At 38.0% G+C, this 20042-nt stretch overlaps 1 protein-coding gene across 1 annotated transcript in view; it reads right to left on the minus strand.

The window, feature by feature from the left end:
- Positions 1 to 20042, minus strand: part of LOC119507679 — a 120218-nt gene that overhangs the window by 77989 nt on the left and 22187 nt on the right. The window contains 2 exon segments of the mRNA XM_037800890.1: positions 2861 to 2971; positions 16170 to 16271. Of these exon segments, the coding sequence (XP_037656818.1) occupies positions 2861 to 2971; positions 16170 to 16271 (213 nt within the window).

The raw sequence follows: 20042 nt of genomic DNA on the forward strand, positions 1-20042 counted from the left end.
TATTTATTTATTTTTTTTTCCTTGAGGGATTCCTGATAGAGATATAATTATGTAAACTCTTCTAATCATATCCTCTGTATTTTTCTTAACTTTTATTATGTATTTTTCTTTTCTTACTAAAAATAAAGCTACTTACTGATGTTTTCTGTGAGAGTTTTCCCACTAAATCCTTCAGATCACTTTTTAATTTTCCCCACTATATTTTTTCTATTATATTCCACCCATCTCTACAAAATTTTAAATTTCAACAATTCTTTTCTTCATACCTAGCATTTATAATTGGTTTTTCTTTGTATATGCTTTTTCTGCTTCATATTCAATTTTCTACTAATGCCTTCCAATATAAATTTTATGATATTTATTAATCTTATTTTAAATGTTTTTTTTTCTCTGATCTGTTAATTCTGCTTGTTTGGTATAGATGTCCATATGCTATTTTTGTTTGATAGTAATTGTGTTCCTCAGGTGTCTTATTCTTACCAGATAGCTCCTATTGCCCTGGAATTATTAAATACTTTGGCTGAAAATGTGCACTGAGAAAGAGTCTGAAGTCAGACCTTAGCTTGTGCGCCTCCTGGTGAATATGTTTGGTGGTGGTCGGGGCACTCCTTAGGGCAATAAGCCTCTGGAGTTACTATTCTGGGTTCAACCGTTTTGTTCGCTTTTTCACTCACCTGCCAGATGACCCTGAATTTCAGGGAACCTTCCTGTGCCTCTGCAATAGGCTCTGCTCTTGCCCAATTAAAAGCTGGGTTACAATCGACTAGTCCTACAGATGTGCAACAGATTATCCCAAGGATGGAATGATCAACTCCCTAATCCAGCTGGGCTCAAGGACTACCCCCATGCTTCCCACTGACTGTCCATTCCAGGTGCTGCCAGTTTTCTGTCTTTCCATGGTAATGGGGTGGGGAGTTAGCCACCTGTGACCACATGGGGGTGAAAAAACTAAGAAGCATTCTCAACAGTCCATTAACTATGTGAGGGGCCCAGCCTCTTCTGCATTGGCTCTTCTGCAATTGGTTATAGTTCCCACTTCTTCAAACATACACAGGTATCTAGTGACTCTCTGTTTCCACCAAAGTCTCCTACTGTTCTTACTGTAGTGTCTCAGAGCTATCAATCCCCCCTCTGCTTTGGAGGAATCTCCAATGTTGGGTTTGAGGAGAATTGGCAGAGACAGAGGGAGGTTCTCTGAAGATCAGGGTCTTCTGGGGGAGGAGGGGTGAAGGTGGTAAACTGGGAGTGGCTGAGCCCAGATCGCAGTGCCAAATATATCTATCCCATAAAATAAACCTTTCGGAACAGCACAGGCCAGGGTGTTGAATTTAACTCTTCTCCCAGAATCGATGTTAGTTTAAAATCTTGTCAGAAATCAGAAAGCCCTCCATTCAAATTTTAGAAATGTTTTCTGACTTCCATCAGCTGATAAAGTGAGGATGAATAGTTCAATATTATGAACATTAAATTTTGTGGTGGGAAATATAAAAGGTGCATCTTGGTGTTAATAGTATTAAAATCAGGTTTTAATTAACTTGAAAAATTGGGAAAATGTCCATTTGTGAGAAAAGACTTAGGAACAACTAAATCCAGAGGTAAGGGGGGAAATGTCTTTATTGAGTGGGATACTACAATTCCTTAGTATAGTAATTACCATATTATCTTGATTTCTTATCTGCACTTCAGGTAGGGTAAATTTTATGTAGGACTTACAAGTAGTGTTGCATATGCTAACTAACAGTGTGTATGGAGTCCTGGTACATCTAGTACATGACACATCCTACAGAGCAGCAAAATAAGCTAAACGATGCCTCTAAAAGGTCAAGAATAGCTTATCAGGACACATAATTTTTAGTGATTTTCTTGTCCTAGTCTGCACTTGAAAAGTCTCTTGCCATTGCAAACCCCTGGACATCATCACATCATCATGAGGAAGGGGAAATGATGCTTATTGCTCAGCAAGTTATACCTTTGGCTTGGCACAGGAGGGCTATCCCAAATGCAAAAATTTTTAATATCTCATTGCCTAATAATATTCTTCGGAGGCATTGAGATTTACATGCAGCCTTCAGAAGGGAGGAAATAGACACCAAATAATCCCATGATGAAACACAGCCTTTACCAGCTGTATATTTTTAGGTCTGTGGGAAGAAAAACATTTGTAACATGGTTCCAAAGAAAGAACCTTGTTTTGCAGAGAGAGAGGAATAGGGTATTAACCTTTCTACAAAGTTTAATGTGAGGGGATACAGAGGTTAAAGGGGCATGTATTAATATTGCTCTCTGGAGTTTTTGTCCACATCAGGATTGCTTTAAGGGCAGGTTTCAAGTGGCCCTAGAAGAACCTCTGGAAGCTTTAGATTTGTGATTTCTTTCTTTTGTTCTCTTTTTATATATACATTAAAACCTTGAACTCAACTCTAAAAACTGATAGAAAGAAAAGAACAAAGGAAGGAAAGAAGGACATTCAAAGGGAAGGAAGGAAAGAAGGAAGGAAGGGGAAGAAAGAAAGAAACCAAGAAAGGAAGAGGAAATGAAGTCTTATAATTTTATCAGTGTCTTTTTTTTTTGTGGTTAAGAAATTAAGAAATTATTTCAGTATTAAGTAGAGCATGTTTTGCTTACTCCCATTTTCTGGTTTCACTTTTATGGCTGACCATTGATACAGAAGAAACGTAGGACAAAAATATCATACGATTCTTATGTAAAATCCTATTGATGATAAAGCATTAAAGTAGATGCCTGTGGGAGAAGTGCATTTTTACCCATTTTACAGTTGCCCTCTCCTCATATTTGAATGCCCTGGGCTACTGTAGTTGCTTTTTCAGATGAATCTGAACCCTGTGACTTGCACACATACCTCTCCTTGCAAGGTGCGCAGCTTCTGCATGCTCAACACTGGTGACCTCAGTGCCATTGACAGCCAGCACAACATCTCCAGTCTGGAGCCCTGCTTCCTCGGCGGCGCGGTCTGTAAGCAGACAGACAACAAGGGTCTCATTGAGGGAAGGTCCCAAATTGAGTGCCCCGCTGTTTGTCCTCTTTTTAAAAGACTCTTTCTCGAAAGGGCCTTTCTTTCCAACTTTAGATAATCGCCTGTGTCATTAATAAAAAGGAAAATGCTGTCCTCGCAGCCTCTCTTTCATTTCCAGGACGCGGTTTCCATGCGCATTCAGCCAGACGTCTGCATGGCCTCTTTGCAATATAATAGCAAGGCTGCTCAGAAACTCAATCTATTCATCCACCAGAAGGTTGAACTGCTAGTTCTCATTCCCTCATTGCTGCCAGGTCTCTTTGTAACCCTGAGAAAATCACTTAACCTCAATATCTTCATCTATAAAAAGGGGGGTGGGGGCAGAGCGTCTCTGCAGGATTGTTGAGGGAGCGAGTAATTGAAATACTTACGAAGTTGTAGCAAAAACAGATCTTGGAGTAGTCACAGAAAAAAGGAAATAAAGGGCTGCTTTTACTTTCATTGTATAGGCTCCTTTCTGAGCCATCGCAGAAAAGAAGCCAAAAATAGCCTAAGCCTTAGGACCTAGGCTTTGGAAGGCTTGGAGGGCCTATCCAGAGGCTATTTATTTTATCCCTTGGTTTTCTGGCATCTGCACTTACCGCAACATACTTAATATCCTCTATGGATATAAAAGGATGTAATAAGCCATTTCAAGGTTAATTCATTTTTAATAAGGTCTCCCATATATTTGACCAAAATTCTTTCTGCAGTAGTTTAAATCTATTTTTTTCGTTGTCACGTCAGTTAAAGCCCATCATTTCCTCTTTCTCAGACTTCAAGTTGGGTGCATATATACTCTTCCTGGGTTTGCACAGTTTTAAGCAGCAACCTCAGGCTGTCACTATCTAGACTCTCATACAATTCCCCAAAGAATTTTAATCATTAAAACATGACACAATTGGTGAGGAAACATGACCTAGATTATTCTTTGTGAGGACTACAGTTCACCTAAGCCTGTTGAAAAGAGTAGGAAAGATCTCTTCTGCTTGGTTAAGCAATGGTTCATTCATGTAGGAAAGTAAATTAGGAGTAATAATTGCTATTTCCATTCATTTGCATAAAATCGTCCTTTTAGTGAATTAAAGTCTCATGGTATGGGTGATTGTTTGAGTGACTTCCTCCACAATCTTAAAGGACTCATTTATGGCAATATCTTCTGTATCAAATTGCAAAATGATAATCTAGGTGCTGGAAAAGTTTCTTATTAATATTTGTATTCCCTCTGGTACCAAATATCATGTCTTGTGCATAGCAGTCTTGCAATACATACATGTCAAATAAATGAGTGACACAAAAAGTACAAGTCATGGTTCCTTATCTTCAAGGAGCTTAGAATTTGGTTAGGGAAGAAAAGATAAATGCAATCAAAACCAAAAGTAACTTTGCATACAGTGAAAGACAAGTGTAAAATAAATAACAAAGATAATATGTATTGTGAAACTTCAGAAAAGAGAATTCTCATTCCTGTTTAGAGTGGTTATTAAATGCTTCCCAGAGGAAGGTGAATTTCATCTGACCTTCATGGACAAACAGATTTTTCGCAGGGGATAGTAGTGAGGAGGACAGAGTGGCAGAGACTGGTAGGTGTTCACAAACCCAGTCTTCTTCTAGCTGCCCTCCAGCTGGAGAACTGTTCTCAGACTCCCTTGCAGTCAGGTGGTGACATGACTGAGTTCTAGCCATTGGAATGTGGATAGAAATGACAGATGTCACTTCCAGGCCTGTCCCAAAAAACTTTCCCTTGAACACTCTTCCTGTTCTTTTCCCATCTGCTTGATTGATGCAGATGACTTTCAAGGTACTTGAGGACAACAGGCCCATAAGTAAAAATGCATCTGGATCCTGAAACATGTGCAGTAAAGCCACCCTCCAACCAAGAATATCTGCATCGGACTATTCGTGTGAGTGAATAATGTCCTTTTATTGTCTTAAGACATTAATATCTCTTTTTTAAAATAATTTTTTTAGAGAAGTTGTAGATTTACCAAAAAATCATGTAAAAATACAGCTTTTCCGTATACCCCCCTATTGTTGACACTTTGTAGTAGTGTAGTACCTTTGTTACAATTAATGAAAGAAAATTAAAGTTGTACTATTAATCATAGTTCTTAGTTTACATAGGGTGTATTTTTCCCCATATACCAGCCTATTATTAACATCTTGCATTAGTGTGGTAAATTTGTTATAATTCATGAAAGAACATTTTTTATTCACTGTGTTGTATAGCTCAATGTTTCATCTTTTAATTTTTATTCTAACCACATTTGCATATTTAATTCAGTGCTGTTAATTACACTAACAATATTGTGCTAACATCACCAACATCCATTTACAAAACTTTACAATCAACCTAAATGGAAATTCTGTACAAATTATGCATTAACTCCCCATTCTCTACCCCTAACTCAGCCCCTGGTAACCTATAGTCTAGATTCTAACTTTATGAGTTTGCTTATTGTTTCATATCAGTGCATTCATACAATATTCGTCCTTTTGTGTCTGGCTTATTTCACTCGGCATAAGGTCTTCAAGGTTCATCCATGTTGTCACATGTATCGTGACTTCATTCCTTTTTATAACTGAATAATATTCCATCGTATATATTTACCACAATTTGTTTGTCCATTCACTGATTGATGGGCACTTGGGTTGCTTCCATCTATTGGCAATTGTGAATAATGCCACTATGAACCTGGGTGCAAATATCTGTTCGAGTCTCTGCTTTTAATTCTTTTGGGTATATGCCTAGTAGAGGGATTGCTGGGTCATATGGTAATTCTATACTGAGCTTGCTGAAAAAAACGCCAAACTGTCTTCCACAGCAACTGCACCATTTTACATTACCACCAGCAATGAATGAGTGTTCCTATTCTCCACATCCTCTCTAACATTCATAAGTTTTGGCTTTTTAAAAAACAGTAACCATTGTGGGTGTGAAATGGTATCTCACTGTGGTTTGATTTGCATTTCCCTAATAGCTAGTGATGTTGAGCACCTATTTAGGTCTTTGATCCATTTTGAGTTAGTTTTTGCATATGGTGTGAGATAGGAGTCCTTTGTTCTTTTGCATATGGATTTCCAGTTCTTTCAGCACCATTTCTTGAAGAGAATATTCTTTCCCAGTTGAGTGGACTCAGTGGCCTTGCCAAAAATCAATTGGCTGCAGATGTGAGGGCCTATTTCTGAACTCTCAATTCTATTTCACTGATCTGTATATATCTATCATTTTGCCATTACCAATCTGTTTTGACACTGCAGCTTTGCAATATGTTTCAGAAAGTGTGGGTTCTCCAACTCTTCCAAGATGTTTTAGCTATTCCGAGCCCCTTACTTTTCCAAATAAATTTGTTAATTGGCTTTTCCATTTCTACAAAGTAGGGTGTTGAAATTTTGATTGAGATTGCATTGAATCTCTAAATCATTTTGGGTAGAATTGACATATTAACAGCATTTAGTTTTCCAATCCAGGTGCATGGAATGTCCTTCCATTTATTTAGGTCTTCTTTGATTTCTTTGAGTGATGTTTTGTAGTTTCCTGCGTACAAGTCCTTTACAACTGTGGTTAAATTTATTCCAAGATATTTGATTCTTTTAGTTGCAATTATAAAGGGATTTTTTTCTTGATTTCCTCCTCAGATTGCTCATTACTAGCATATATAGAAACACTACTGATTTTTGTGTGTTGATCTTGTACCCTGCCACAGTTCTGCTTGGTCTTCCTTTGTTTTTTCCTCTTGGGGCCCTTTTGTGTACAGCCCAATTCAGTGGCTTGTATTCTAACCTGGGTCTCTGTGGACTTGGATCCCTGTGCCTGGATATGTGTGGGGTTCTAACTTACTGCTGTGAGTGGCTTTATAGTCTGCACCTGCAACAGGAGGGACCCAAGCCATGCTGCATCTGCCTGACTCCCAAGCTGCATGGGACTGAATGAGGGGGAGTGGTCAAGACTGGTGAGTCCAGGACAGAAATTTCCTACTTGGTCTTGGATTCAGCATTTGTGGAGTTATTCTCCAGTCTTATCATCCCCCAGCATTCTGAGCAAGTGGAATTTGTCCTCTTATTAGCTGATTCTGAGGGGAAGCTTTTCTAGGGGATGTCTTACATATCCATGTTGATGATGTCCCAGCTCTATTAATATCTTTTTGTTACCAAAGCTCTCATAAAGTCACACAACCAGCAAGCCAAGAAGGAAAAATTGTCTGAGCAAAGGTACAGAAGCAGACCATTTTAGGACTGTCAAAAAGTTAGTGACTAGATTAGCTCTACTGGAACAGAGGTTGTGGGTAGGTAGGGTCTGTGTGAAAAATCAGGTTAGAAAGATAGCCGGTGTGTAAAGGGTGTTAAATATGAAGATTTTTAGGAGGATTAATCTGGAATGGGGAGAGATTACATTAAGTAGATCAGAATGGATATTATCACAATAGTATAAACTAGAATTAACACAGGCCTGCAATATTTCTCTGGAAATGGGAATTGAATATGAAGGGTAGGTGTATAATTCTGTCATAGTACCTGAAGCACTTTATTGCATTTACTTGTGTAGGTACTCATGTTCCCTTTAATGGACTATAATAAGCACCTAGAGCATAGGTAAATTTCTTATTTTTTAATGCATTTATGTATTAATTTATTTTATTTCCCATGTCTAGCATATCTCTAGCACATAGATGATTGAATATATGTGTTTGCTTTTAGATAATCCTGGAAGAGAATATTGGAAATATCCATTGGGCTGATAGAAAATTATGTTTGAAAACTAGGAGATAAGATGACTTAAGAAATAAATTTAGGATTCATCACCAAAAGGACAAGTAAATATAGAGAGCATTGAGGACAAAATCTTGAATAATGACTGCCTTTAAGGAAAGAAGAGAGGAGCCAAAAGCTAAGACAAAGAAAGAGCAGATAGATCATAGAAAGCATAGAAGAAGAAAATAAGATCAGAGAAGGGAAGAGGAGAATTTGAAGGAGAGAATACTTCAAGATACTTCAAGAGAAAAACTTGAAGAAGAACTTCAAGGAGAACAGTTCTAGAAGTGGCTATAACTAAAGCATTTTAAGCCCTAGTCCCTTCAAGAAGTCAAGAAGAATGAAGACAGAAGAAAGTTGCAAATCTGGAGATAGAGAAGTAAGTGATAACTGAAGAATTTTAAGGAGATAATGGAAGTGGAAGACAAAGGTTTTAGTCATTTGTGCTAAGCAATATGTGTTAAATGACTAACTAATGTCATAAACTACTACTATAACCAAATGTATGCATGTCTGAAATCAGTGCAATGAGTTATCTCTCCCAGATAAAATTGTTTTTAAACAACTTTTTACTTAAAGGCTTCATTAATGTAGAAATGTTTCTGCTTTTTTTTTTTCAAGAAAAACAACTTTATTGGGATATAATTCACATACCATATAATTCACCCTTTTAAAGTGAACTATTCAATGGTTTTTAGTATATTCAGAGTTGTACAACCATCATCTCAATCTAATTTTAGAACATTTTTGTCACCCCATGAACTCCATAAACAATAGCAGTCACTCCACTTCCCCAAACCCCTTAGCCCTAGGTAACACTAATCTATTTTCTGCCTCTATGGATTTTCCATTCTGGACATTTCATATAATGGAATCATATATGTGGCTTTTTGTAACTGGCTTCTTTCACATGATATGATGTTTCAAGATTCATCTACATTATAGCATTTATCAATACTTCATTCCTTTTTACTGACAAACAATAATTCACTTTATGGATATTCTGCATATCATTAATCCATTCATTAGGTCATGAGTTATTTCCATTTTTGTGTATTATGAATAATATTGCTATAAACATTCACAATTAAGATTTTGTCGGTTTTTGACTCGGGCAAGATGGCGGCATAGAGAGGAGTGGAAGCTAAGTAGTCCCCCTGGAACAACTACAAAAAACCAGAAACAACTAGTAAATAATCCAGAATAACTGTGGGGGGACAAACGAGACCATCCATTCATCATACACCAACCTGAATTGGGAGGAATGCCCGAGAACACAGCATAAAATCTGTAAGTAAAATCTGCGGAACCAGGTTGGGAGACCCCCTCCCCCATAGCCCGAGCTGCAGAGCTGCGTGGTGCCAGAGAGAAGCTCTCTCCCAGCAAGCGAATACAGCTCAGCTGAGCTCCAACTGGGGTTTTAAGTAGCGAGTGTGAACTGCTCACTACAGGTACTCAGACCCAAAAAACAGACAGAGGCTTTGGGTGATGACTGACCTGGGAGAGCCGGAGGGTTGTCTTGGACTGGGTCTGAAGGGGACTATCTGTTTCTTTTTTGGCTCAGTGGAGAAAGCCCCAGTCATTTTCAGTTTCCAGGGCTGTGACTCTGGGAAGGGTGGAGACAGCACAAGCAGAGAGCGAGACCATTGAAATGCTAATGACCTCCACCTGGGGGCTCTGTCTTCTCTAGGAGGAAAGGGGTGGGGCCCTTTCCATTCAGAACCAGACCCCAGAGCCTGGGGGAACACAGCCATACCTCCTCACACCAGGCAAGAATTATAGGCTAATAGGCGTCACCTGCTGGGCAGAAAAGCACAGTGACCCGAGGCATCAAAAGGTGGAGCAATTTTCTAAGACACACCCGCAGGGAAACCAGATACTGACTATTTCTTCCCTCTGGGACCTGAGCCTGTTCTGGTCTGGGAAAACCTGATTTGGATAACCAAGGAAACCATGCCTAGACAACAGAAAATTACAACCTACACTAAGAAAAACAAAGTTATGGCCCAGTCAAAGGAACAAACGTACACTTCAACTGAGATACAGGAATTTGTATGGATTATAATTTGTATATTTGTATGGATTATATATCTTCATTTCTCTTGGGCATATTACTGTGAATGGAATGGCCTGGTCATATGGTGACTCTGTGTTTTTTATTTTGAGGAACTGTCAAGCTATTTTCCAAAGTGGCTGTACCATTTTACATCCCCACCAGCAAAGTTTGAGGCTTACAATTTCTGTACATCCTCATTAACACTTGTTTTTGTTTCTTTTTGACTTTAACCATTCTAGTGGGTGTGAGGTGGTATCTCATTGTGGTTTGGGTTGCATTACTCCAATGACTAATGATATTGAGCATCTTTTCATATGCTTATTGACTATTTGCATATTTTCTTTGGAGAAATATCTATTGAAATGTTATGCTCATTCTTAATTGTGTTGCTTATCCTTATATTACTGAGTTTTAAGAGTGGAAATGATTCTTGTTTGTAAAGGAATTACTTCTGGAGTGTAACTCTTCTTGATAATTCCTTTGATTGTTTTTAACTTTAATTATAGAGGGTGCTGATTATAATCCTCTATCTTGTAGTACAACCTACAATTTCCCCTTTATCCACTAATTATGGTGGTAGGTTGAGACATTGGGACTTCTTGGAGGAAGAAGATATTTCTAAGTGACCTGTAATCACACCACACAGAGAGTTGCCCTACTTGAGGCTGCTCTTGGGGGCAGATGGAAATATACAGCCAAGATTACACAGGAAAGGTATGAGGTGGTGTGAAGACAAGCCCTTGAGTTCCTAAGTTTATGTTTCCCCCAAAGACACTTGACTGTGTAGTTCTGTGTTTATTGTCAAGAGCTAGATGCTCAGCTACTTCATCCTTTCATGCATATTTATATAATACAGACTCTGAAAACCTCATAATTAAAAAAGGGGCCTTGTACTTTTCATTTTAAAAATTGTTCTATAACAGAAGCTTTTTAAATTCTAGAGCATTGAGAAAGATGGGCCTGTCCATAATTTCCTTTATGGTTTGCCCTTGCCTAAACATATGGTTTTCTTTTCAAGTTTGCTTGGTATCAAAGTCGGAACATCTGTTTCTTTTGTTTATGCCAACAGATCGCACAAGCGTTTAGGCTTTCATAGAAAATGTTCATGCAAATGCCAGCCGGGTGTGGGCAATTAGCTATATAAGATCCAAGTGAGTGCAGTTTCTGTGTACTTATGGATAATCATTTCCATCCCACCTACAGGTCTCCCTGCTTTATCTTTTTATCTACAGTGTGTAATTAAGACTCTCCAGCGCATTCAGAACAATGTTTTGTGGTGTGAATAAGATTCTCAGAAGTGCTGAAAATATGTATAATTTTAAAGTCCTTCAACCCCTCATTTAGTAGATTTGACTAGACAATGGATTTCAGAGGTTGCTCTTCAGCACTGAAGAATATATTTTAAAAAAAGAGAAGTAGATTCAGTAGCTACACGAACCCCTACCAGGGCACCACTTTCTTATGCTGAATCAAATCTAGGTTAACTGTTGTACCATCCCTGCCACAGTAAAAATGCCTCCGCTTTTCCTATTACAAAACCTCAGGAACCCCCAAATAAAAGTCATTTCCAATGCAAACATTTTGATTTGCTTCACATTTGAATGGATGAGATATAGTTAACTATCTCAGCCAAAAGGTTGCAAAGGTTTCAGAAATTAAATAAATCATAAAATTTTATTAACCTGTATTTGATTATTTTATTTAGAAACACAGGCATGAAAAGTGTGTCACGGTTTTGGATATTTTGAAAATCCGCTGAACTTATAATGTCAAACCTTTTGATTTTTAAAAGCTTGTCATTTTTATTTTCCTTGTTTCTCTTATTTCCTTAAGACTAATCTCGTGATGTCAGGGTTAAAGAAAGGAAAGCAGAGAAGGAAGTGGAAATGTAGGGAAAGGGGGAGGAAGAAAGAGGAGAGAGAAAATAGGAAGAGGAGGAGAGAGGAGAGGAAAAGTGGAGAGGGAAGGCATGAAAGGTCTATTAATGAATTCTCTATGAGTAAACATCTTGTTAAAGCCAGGTTTCTTTAAAAATATAGTAAAAAATCAGAAGCCTCTTTATGATAAAGAGTTGCCTGTCATTGTGTTTACAAAACAGATAACATGGTACAATTTTTTTTTTGTTGTTGTTCTTGTTCATTTGAAGGGACTGGGGCAGGTAAGCTTGACTCTGGACAAAAGTTGCAAATTTCGTCTTTTGCCATCTGTGTTCTGTCCTCTTTAGCTCTCTGTCTCCACTTATTTGTGGTTCACCCTTCCACCCCCAACTTCCGTCAGCATTTGGGGAAAACTCCCTCCCTTCCCTAGTTGTTAAAGGAAGTATTTGCTAAAGGGTCACTTATATATTTGACTTATTAAGGTTTAATTGAAATTCTACTTATAGAACAAAAGGATTTTCCCCTGGATGAAAAGAATTTTCAGCTTAATAACTTGAACCTTTGCTTTTCTATAAATATTTTAGAACATAGTTGAAAATTTTTTACCAAAATAACAAAAGCAAAACCCAAAACAACTACACTACTAGAATTTTCATTGGGATTTCTATAGATCATTTGGGGAAGAATTAACATCTTTAATATTAAGACTTACAAATCATGAACATGCTTTTGTTCTGCCATTGGTTTAGGCCTTCTTTAATTTTTCTCCAAATTTTGTTATTTTGTTATTTTCAAAGTAGAGTTCTTCATATCTTTCATGAGAATGACTATCGATTTGCCTTTTTTGTTCGTTTGTTTGCTATAGCTTTCTAGTCTACACTCTTTGTAGTGGGCTTGACTGTACACTGCCCAGATCCACCTTCAAGAGAACATGTTGTGAGGATTGTAATTGATTGAAAGCCTTCAACTGCCACACTTTCAGATCCACCTCACTTCATACTGTGGCCACGTTCTCCCTGGGCTTCTCCCAGCCAGTGACTGGGTTTGGGGGGTGGTTCTAGAGGCAGGCTGTTTTCAACCAATTCAGGATGCCTCCAATGGGCAGTCTTCACTCTGGGGCTCTCTGTCAGCTTGTCTGAGGGTGTCCCAGATCTATACTGCAGTTTAAGGTTCTTCCTTCCCAACCCTGCTTCCTTTTCTTTCTCCTTTCACAGGTGCCAGACCTGAATTGAGGTCTGAAGGCTCACCTGCCTGCTCAAGTTCTCTTTCTTCTTTGTCTGTTACAGTGATTCTCCCCAGTGAATCTCTTGCACATCTATTTCCATTTTGGTGTCTGTATCTCAGAAGACCAGGACCGATACTCCTTTTATTAGCTTAAAGAAGTCTCCAATCCCAATTTGTTCCCAATTTGTTAATTTTTTTTTGTAGGTAATGAGAAGGTGATAACAAAAGGGATTAAGAACCAAAGAGGAAGGATTGGCCTCTAATGCAAGTAGTTTGAACAGACAAATGGTTACAAAATTTCAAGTACAATTGATTGCAGATGTAGAAGTGGCATTCTTACTGATAAATAGAAAAAAAGAGATAGGAGATAGTGAACATGATATTCCAGATTTATAAGCCTGAAGCAGGATCAAGCTGGGAGAAGGAGAGAAACTTTAAACTTGATAAGAATTCAGAAATTTTGATTATTACACTAGACTGACCTGTACTTTTGTGATTATTAAACTAGACTAGACTTTTAATGATGCCTAGGATTCATCCTTAACACCATTCATATCCATCCAACATCAATACTGTATTTACTCCCTAAATAGCAATTAAATAAAAACAAAGGGGCAATTCCTTCATTGTCTCAGAGAGATTATAAAATATTAGGACCCATCCCATAACTATCCAGGGCAGTGAAGAATGGATCTGCAAGGTAAGTTTAAAATAGAGTACTGAGAATATGGTATTTGGCATAGTACACCTACTGAATCTTCCTCATTCCACAAACATTTACAAATATTTGAGACAATATTACTTTAACTGTATAGCTAAGAGTTGATGTAGTATTTACTATATTTAATATTTTCCTTAACATTTGAGAATGAACTGGGTTAGAATCAAGTCATGAAAAATTAAAAGGCAATTCTTTGATAACATCAATAGGATTTCCTAAGAGAGAAGAGATAAAATACCATCTTCATGTAAACTAGAGAATGTTTTGTTTGTTTGTGTTATTGTTGTTTATTACTTATTTGGGTGCAGAGTGTCACTATGGCAGTCTGACTTGAGGTGGCTATCTCACAGCATCCCTCCTCTTCCCCATCATGAGGTAGCCTTGGGGAAGTTAAGGAAGCATTATTCCACCCATAAGTCCAGGGTGGTCCCTAGTTTGCCTACTAACTCAGTAAGGACAATCCCATCCACCTTGCCTCTGGTCTAAGTGAAACAGCTTACAGTGGCCTTCAAGGGACATGGGGACACTGTGGTCCTCAGGCGGCACAGAAATGTGAAGTAGGTTTGAGGTTTGAAGTCAGCCTTTCTTGCTTTCTGACTCTGCAATGTGCAAGTTAGAACTGCTGAGATTCTTTTGGATCCATGTGGGAAACCTGTAACACTAAGGAACTCTGGGTTGAGAGGCCGAAGGAAATTGTCTTTTGATGAAATAATTGAGTCACTGAAACAAATCACTGCCTGCACCATCTCAGACCCTGCAAATTATGTGAATCAACTCCCTTTATTGAGCCAGATTTTCTAGCAGTTGCAACAAAAGATTCCTAATACATGGAATTCATAGCAAAGGAACTCTTGTTCTGAAGCAGCTGAATCCTGGTGTTGCTGTGTAACAGCTCTATAACCTTACGCAAGTTGTTTAACCTCTTAAAGCCTTAAATGGAAGCAACAGTATCGAGTCTCAAGTTCTGTTGTATAGATTGCATGGGAAAACATATGTAAAATGCCTGGCTCATAATAGGTACCCAATGAATGTGAGCGCCTTTCCCTCTGTGATACTTTTTTAAGTAAATTTAACTAATTTCTATGTTGATATTAAAAAAAATAAGTAAAGTTATTTAACAACACTAATGAGTGTGAAGTAGATATCCAGGTTCCTTAGTCTTTAAAAGTCTCCCTGTTCCTGCAAGAGACTAAGCATCTGTATTACACAAAATGTGTGCCATCCATCACCTGGTGTAGGTGATAAAAGAGTTCCAGCAAACTGCTAAGAAGTCTCCTTAGGATAAGTCCTAAACTATAAAACTTAATTCCCTTGCTGCACCAGGAATGTCACACATTCTATTTAGGGACCCATTTATTTCTTTCCTCTATTTCCATGAACTGAGAATTGATCAGAAATTTCTGTTTTATAAAAACAGGTGGTCTCTGCACACATTTGTTTCCTATGTACTGGTGTCACCTATGGCTGTGTAATCCTGTGCTAGGAGGCAAGAATTTCTGTCTGCTGCAGCTGTCACCCCGTGGCCCTTACCAGAACTGAATAGTCATTCACTTCTTTATGGATAAGCAGATTCCCAATAGGCCCACAGGGCATTAAGAAAGGAACACCTGAACACTGACAAAGGAGAAGGAAGTGTGACCCTGTGTGACGATGGCACCAGAGAAGGGATTAGAGTGTAACTGCAAAGCAAGAGGGTTTGTACTCCTCCTGAGGCAGTACTCCTCCCTTCCTCTCTGTCCCCTGCTGTCCCAGCCTTCAGGTACCCAGGGCTCTCACAGTCATTCCACATGCATTTTGGGGACCTTTATTCTATAGCCTTTGGGATACTGCACTAGGTAGTGAGGATAAAATGATGGATAAGTTACAGCATCTGACTCCGAGGAACTCACAGTCCAGAAGGGGAGACAGACAAACTATAATTCAGAAACCTCTAGTATCCCCTGGGCCTCCCTCCGTGAATACCGCATTTAGGTCTGCCACTAATGTACCATGTCTGTTGTAGATTTCTTTATCTTATGCCCCTACCAAATTTACTGTTATGGCTCTGATTTTCAAGACACTGATCTCAGATTACTCTCACATTAAGATCAAGGAACAAAGGATCTAACTTTTATTAGGCACCTACTATGCTCCCAAATTATACCATGAATAATATCAAATAAAAAAAAAAATCAGAGAAGTCATAAGAGAAATAATTTAGGAGGAATGCAACTCCTCCCAGAAACTATTAAATACTGACAAACAGGCAGCTTCCTAGTCATGAGACCCTTCTTGTCTCCAGAACTTATACCCTATATATTAGAGAAGCATGCTCCATCAGGAAAGCATGGTCTTTAAAAATATATATATTTTGATCATGATATCAATTATCATGAGTTTTTGATAGACTGAGTTTTGGAAATTGCTTCTATTTGCCTATATGTGCTTCACAAGATTATGATATTGAAGGTTATTTAGTATATTGTCCTAGGCTTGAGACATTTTTGTTCTGGTTTGAACTAAAGCTGCTATAGGGAGACAACTTACTAGTATCCACTTCAGTCACCACAATTGGTTTGGAGAACTGGATTCGGAATCCCCAGGGATAATCACCAGTACTTTTGAATAGTTTCACAGTTTGTTCCTGAACTAAAGAGAAAGCAAAGAAGGCATTCTTTTGAGTAAATCTTTAGGAACTACAATATGATTGTAATAATAGCTAATGTTTACTGCTTTTTTATTACATGCCAGGCCTAATAAAAAGTTCTAAGCACTTTACAAGTATTACCTAATTTAATATTCACAACAGCCTATTTTTATTATTCTCTTTGGGGAAGTAGGGAACTGAGGCACAGAGATGTTAAGCAATTTGCCTGAGTCACATGGCGAGTGAGGGCTAGTGTTGGGATTAGAAGCCAAGCATCTTGACTCCCAAGCCATCACTTTTGACCACTGCGTCACAGCTGCCCCAAAAGTTAGCTGCGCCATACAGATCTGAGTTATTCAGATCCGTAAACAAGAGGACATTTATTATATGATTATATGTGGAAATATAAAAATAAAACGAATCCACAGACATACATTTAGGTCTTACAGGAACTTGGAAAAGCTGAGTAATTGAGCTTCTAGGGAAAAAAAGGGAAGAAGCTAGACCTTGCTGAGATTGAAACTGTAAGGTTGTGCTGGATTCAAGGGGAAGAGTTCCAGGGAACTTCACAAAAGAATCCGTAGATTTTTACATGAGTGCTCTTTAATTCCTGTGGCTCAGCTCTCTGTCATTGGTTTTTCTATATATCTTCTTCCTTTTCCTGCTCCTCCTGCAAACTACTTTCACACCCTCTTTTCTGTATTTGTATCTAGATATTTATGTGTGTTTTTCTTCACAGCTTCTGCTTGCTCAAGAGGTTGGCTTATTTAAAACCTCAGTTCCATCCATGTGCCCTCTTGACTTTTCTCAACCTCAGCACCCACTACTAAGAGCATTTTCCCAGTTTGAATTCCTAAAGGAGAGAATCTCACAGGCCAAAAATAATCTTCTGGGCTATTATTCTTCAGAGATGAGGAAATGGCAGAATACCAAGGTGGAAAACGTATCTTCGTAAGACTGTTCCTTTTATGGAAGGGCAATTTCCATAAAGGGAGATGTGGTTAATTTTGTTTTTTATAGTATAATTACAAGTCTGTTTTATTGAGAAAAATATATTTACCTGGATCACACTAGAATACAAAACTGAATTAAAACATGTGAAGGGTATAAATGATCTGAAAAAGATTCATGTTTAAATGCTGACAAAGGTATCCGATGAAGGATTGTAACAAAAGACTTCAAAATTCTGAGTATTTGGTTGTACATAAGTTCTAATCCACCAGAGAGAAGTGCTAATGGTAATTCTGGAAGAATTAATCTGCCCCAACAGTTAGATTGACATACTTTATTTATTGAATTTTTTTCTTCTATATGTTAATGAATATCTAAAGATAATAGAAAATAAATCATAATAAAGTACAATGATAATCTTCCTAGACCTCAGAAATGAACTATTAGTAGTAGGTCTATTCTCAGTACTCTGGGAAAAAGACAACTAAATAATTATTAAATAAGAATGCTGTGCCAGTTTGGATACATTGTGTCCCCCAGAAAAGCCATGTTCTTTGATGCAATCTTGTGGGAGCAGACTTATTAGTCTTTTGATTAGGGTGGACTCTTTTGATTGTTTCCATGAAGATGTGACTTACCCAACTATGGGTGAGACCTTTTGATTAGATTATTTCCATGGAGTTGTGGACCCTGCCCATTCAGGGTGGGACTTGATTGGTTCACTGGAGTACTTAAGAGAGCTCAGGAGCCAACACAGGCGCTCATACTTGGAGACACTTGGAGATGTGGACGGAAGGACTTTCGGACATGCTAAGAGATGAAGCCCAGAGTTTGCCCCCAGAGAAGCTAAGAGAGGAACCCCAGATGCTTAGAGAGAAATGCCCTGGGAGAAAGAAGCAAGGACACAGGAGCTGAGAGAGAGGAGTAAAGACAGAAGCCCAGAGACATTTTGGAGAAAGCCATTTTGAAACACAACCTGGCCAGCAGATGCCAGCCACATGCCTTTCCAGCTGACAGAGGTATTCTGGTCGCCACCAGCTGTTCTTCAGTGAAGGTATCCTCTTGTTGATACCTTATTTTGGACACTTTTATGGTCTCAGAACTGTAAACTTGTAAACAAATAAACTCCCTTTATAAAAGCCAGTCCATTTCTGGTATTTTCCATAATGGCAGCTTTAGTAAACTGGAACAAATGCTGATATATTAAAAAGGGCAGAGCAAATTAACACCTTAATAATGATAATTTCATAAAGTCTCCTTTCATTAAAAAATAGGAATACATTAGAATTTATGGTAATATATATTTTGTATTTCACTTCTCCTTTTTATGTTTAGATTTCAACTCCTCTTTTGTATTTTTAGATTTCATCTCTCATTTCTCCAATAAATATTAGACCTTCCTTCAGGTTGGAGAGCAAGAATATCTCTCTGCAGGGTTACTTCCTCTTAGGTCCATTTCTCTTCCTTCATATTCAAAGGCTGCTCTGAAATGCCTAATGTAGATAAAACATGGACAGAACTAGAAGCAATCGGGAGGTAAAGGAGTCCTCGAGGATTTAAAATGATTGACTTAACAATTGTGTTTAGAATGAGAAAGGACCCTGGTCCTGTCTCCCACAGAGGGGCTTGGATAGGTGAGCCCCTAATGTTTGAAGAGAGAATATTATTCTTGTTGCTATAGTTGTGACTATAAATTGACCTACACTTTGCAGAGCTTGTGAGGTGATTTTCCACCATTTATTAAATTTTCTTCCAGGTATTTTGTGATAAATCAAGATTTTTAAAATTAACTTTCATATAGGGAATGACAGAGATAGTCAAAGGTTCAGTAATTGGTACAAGTGTGGGGCTGGGTTAAGACACTTGTCCAAGAAAACAAGGCCTCCTGTTTTCATAAATCTCTTTGGTTAGCTAGGGACCAAAACATCTGATAAAAACAAGGGGTCTTGCATTTCTGTCTTAAATATCTCTTGTAGTCTAATAGCAGAAGTCATGCATTCACACACATTTACTGAGCACCTACTATGCACCCAGGCATTTTCCTAGGTACTGGGAATGTAGTGGTGAAGACAGACAAGGGACCTTTACTAGGAGATTTATGTGCTAGACATTGACTGCCAAAATTGGCAAACATTAAGAGAAAGAAAGGATGAAGTCACTTCATGTGGATACCTGAAGGAATATTTGCCTTTCCAAAATGTCTGTTTTTGAAAGCAGTATCAGGACAAGTATAGCAAAGCTCTAAATAGGTATTAGTTTATCTCAGTCCTAAAATTCTGTCCTCTAGTCTATTGATGTTGGGAATATTACTGCTACTTCTTAATACAATTCCCTTTGGCTGTCATTTTATATGACTGGCTATTTGGACTTCTTATTGGATCTCAGTATAATTTAAGGGACAGAATTGGAAAATTCAAGGGCATTGAAATGAATATTTTAGCAGTCTGCATCAGGCTGGCAGCTAATCAGGGCAAAAAGAAAATCAGAAACCTTATTTCTGACCTCTGTGGAAATCATTTCTATCCCAATTGTCAAAACTTCATGTTCCCTCTAGGTTACCTTGTTGACACTATCTTCTGCTTTTGACAGATTGGTTACCCAACAGATATTTGTTTAATGGAGTATTTTTACTGTGTTGATTCAAATAAAATTATGTTTGTTTTGTTTTTATATTGCCTAAGATTGTTAAGATACTTTCAAGGCTGTGTGGTTGTTTTTTTTTCAATCAGGCAAATTGAATTTCAACAATGCATGTGAAAGTATAAACAACTCAATAAAGTCTTTAAATAGTGAGCTCAACTGTAGGCTCTCCTACCGGAAAA

Source organism: Choloepus didactylus, chromosome 13 (assembly GCF_015220235.1).
Source record: "Choloepus didactylus isolate mChoDid1 chromosome 13, mChoDid1.pri, whole genome shotgun sequence".
In the NCBI taxonomy this organism is placed as follows: Eukaryota; Metazoa; Chordata; class Mammalia; order Pilosa; family Megalonychidae; genus Choloepus; species Choloepus didactylus.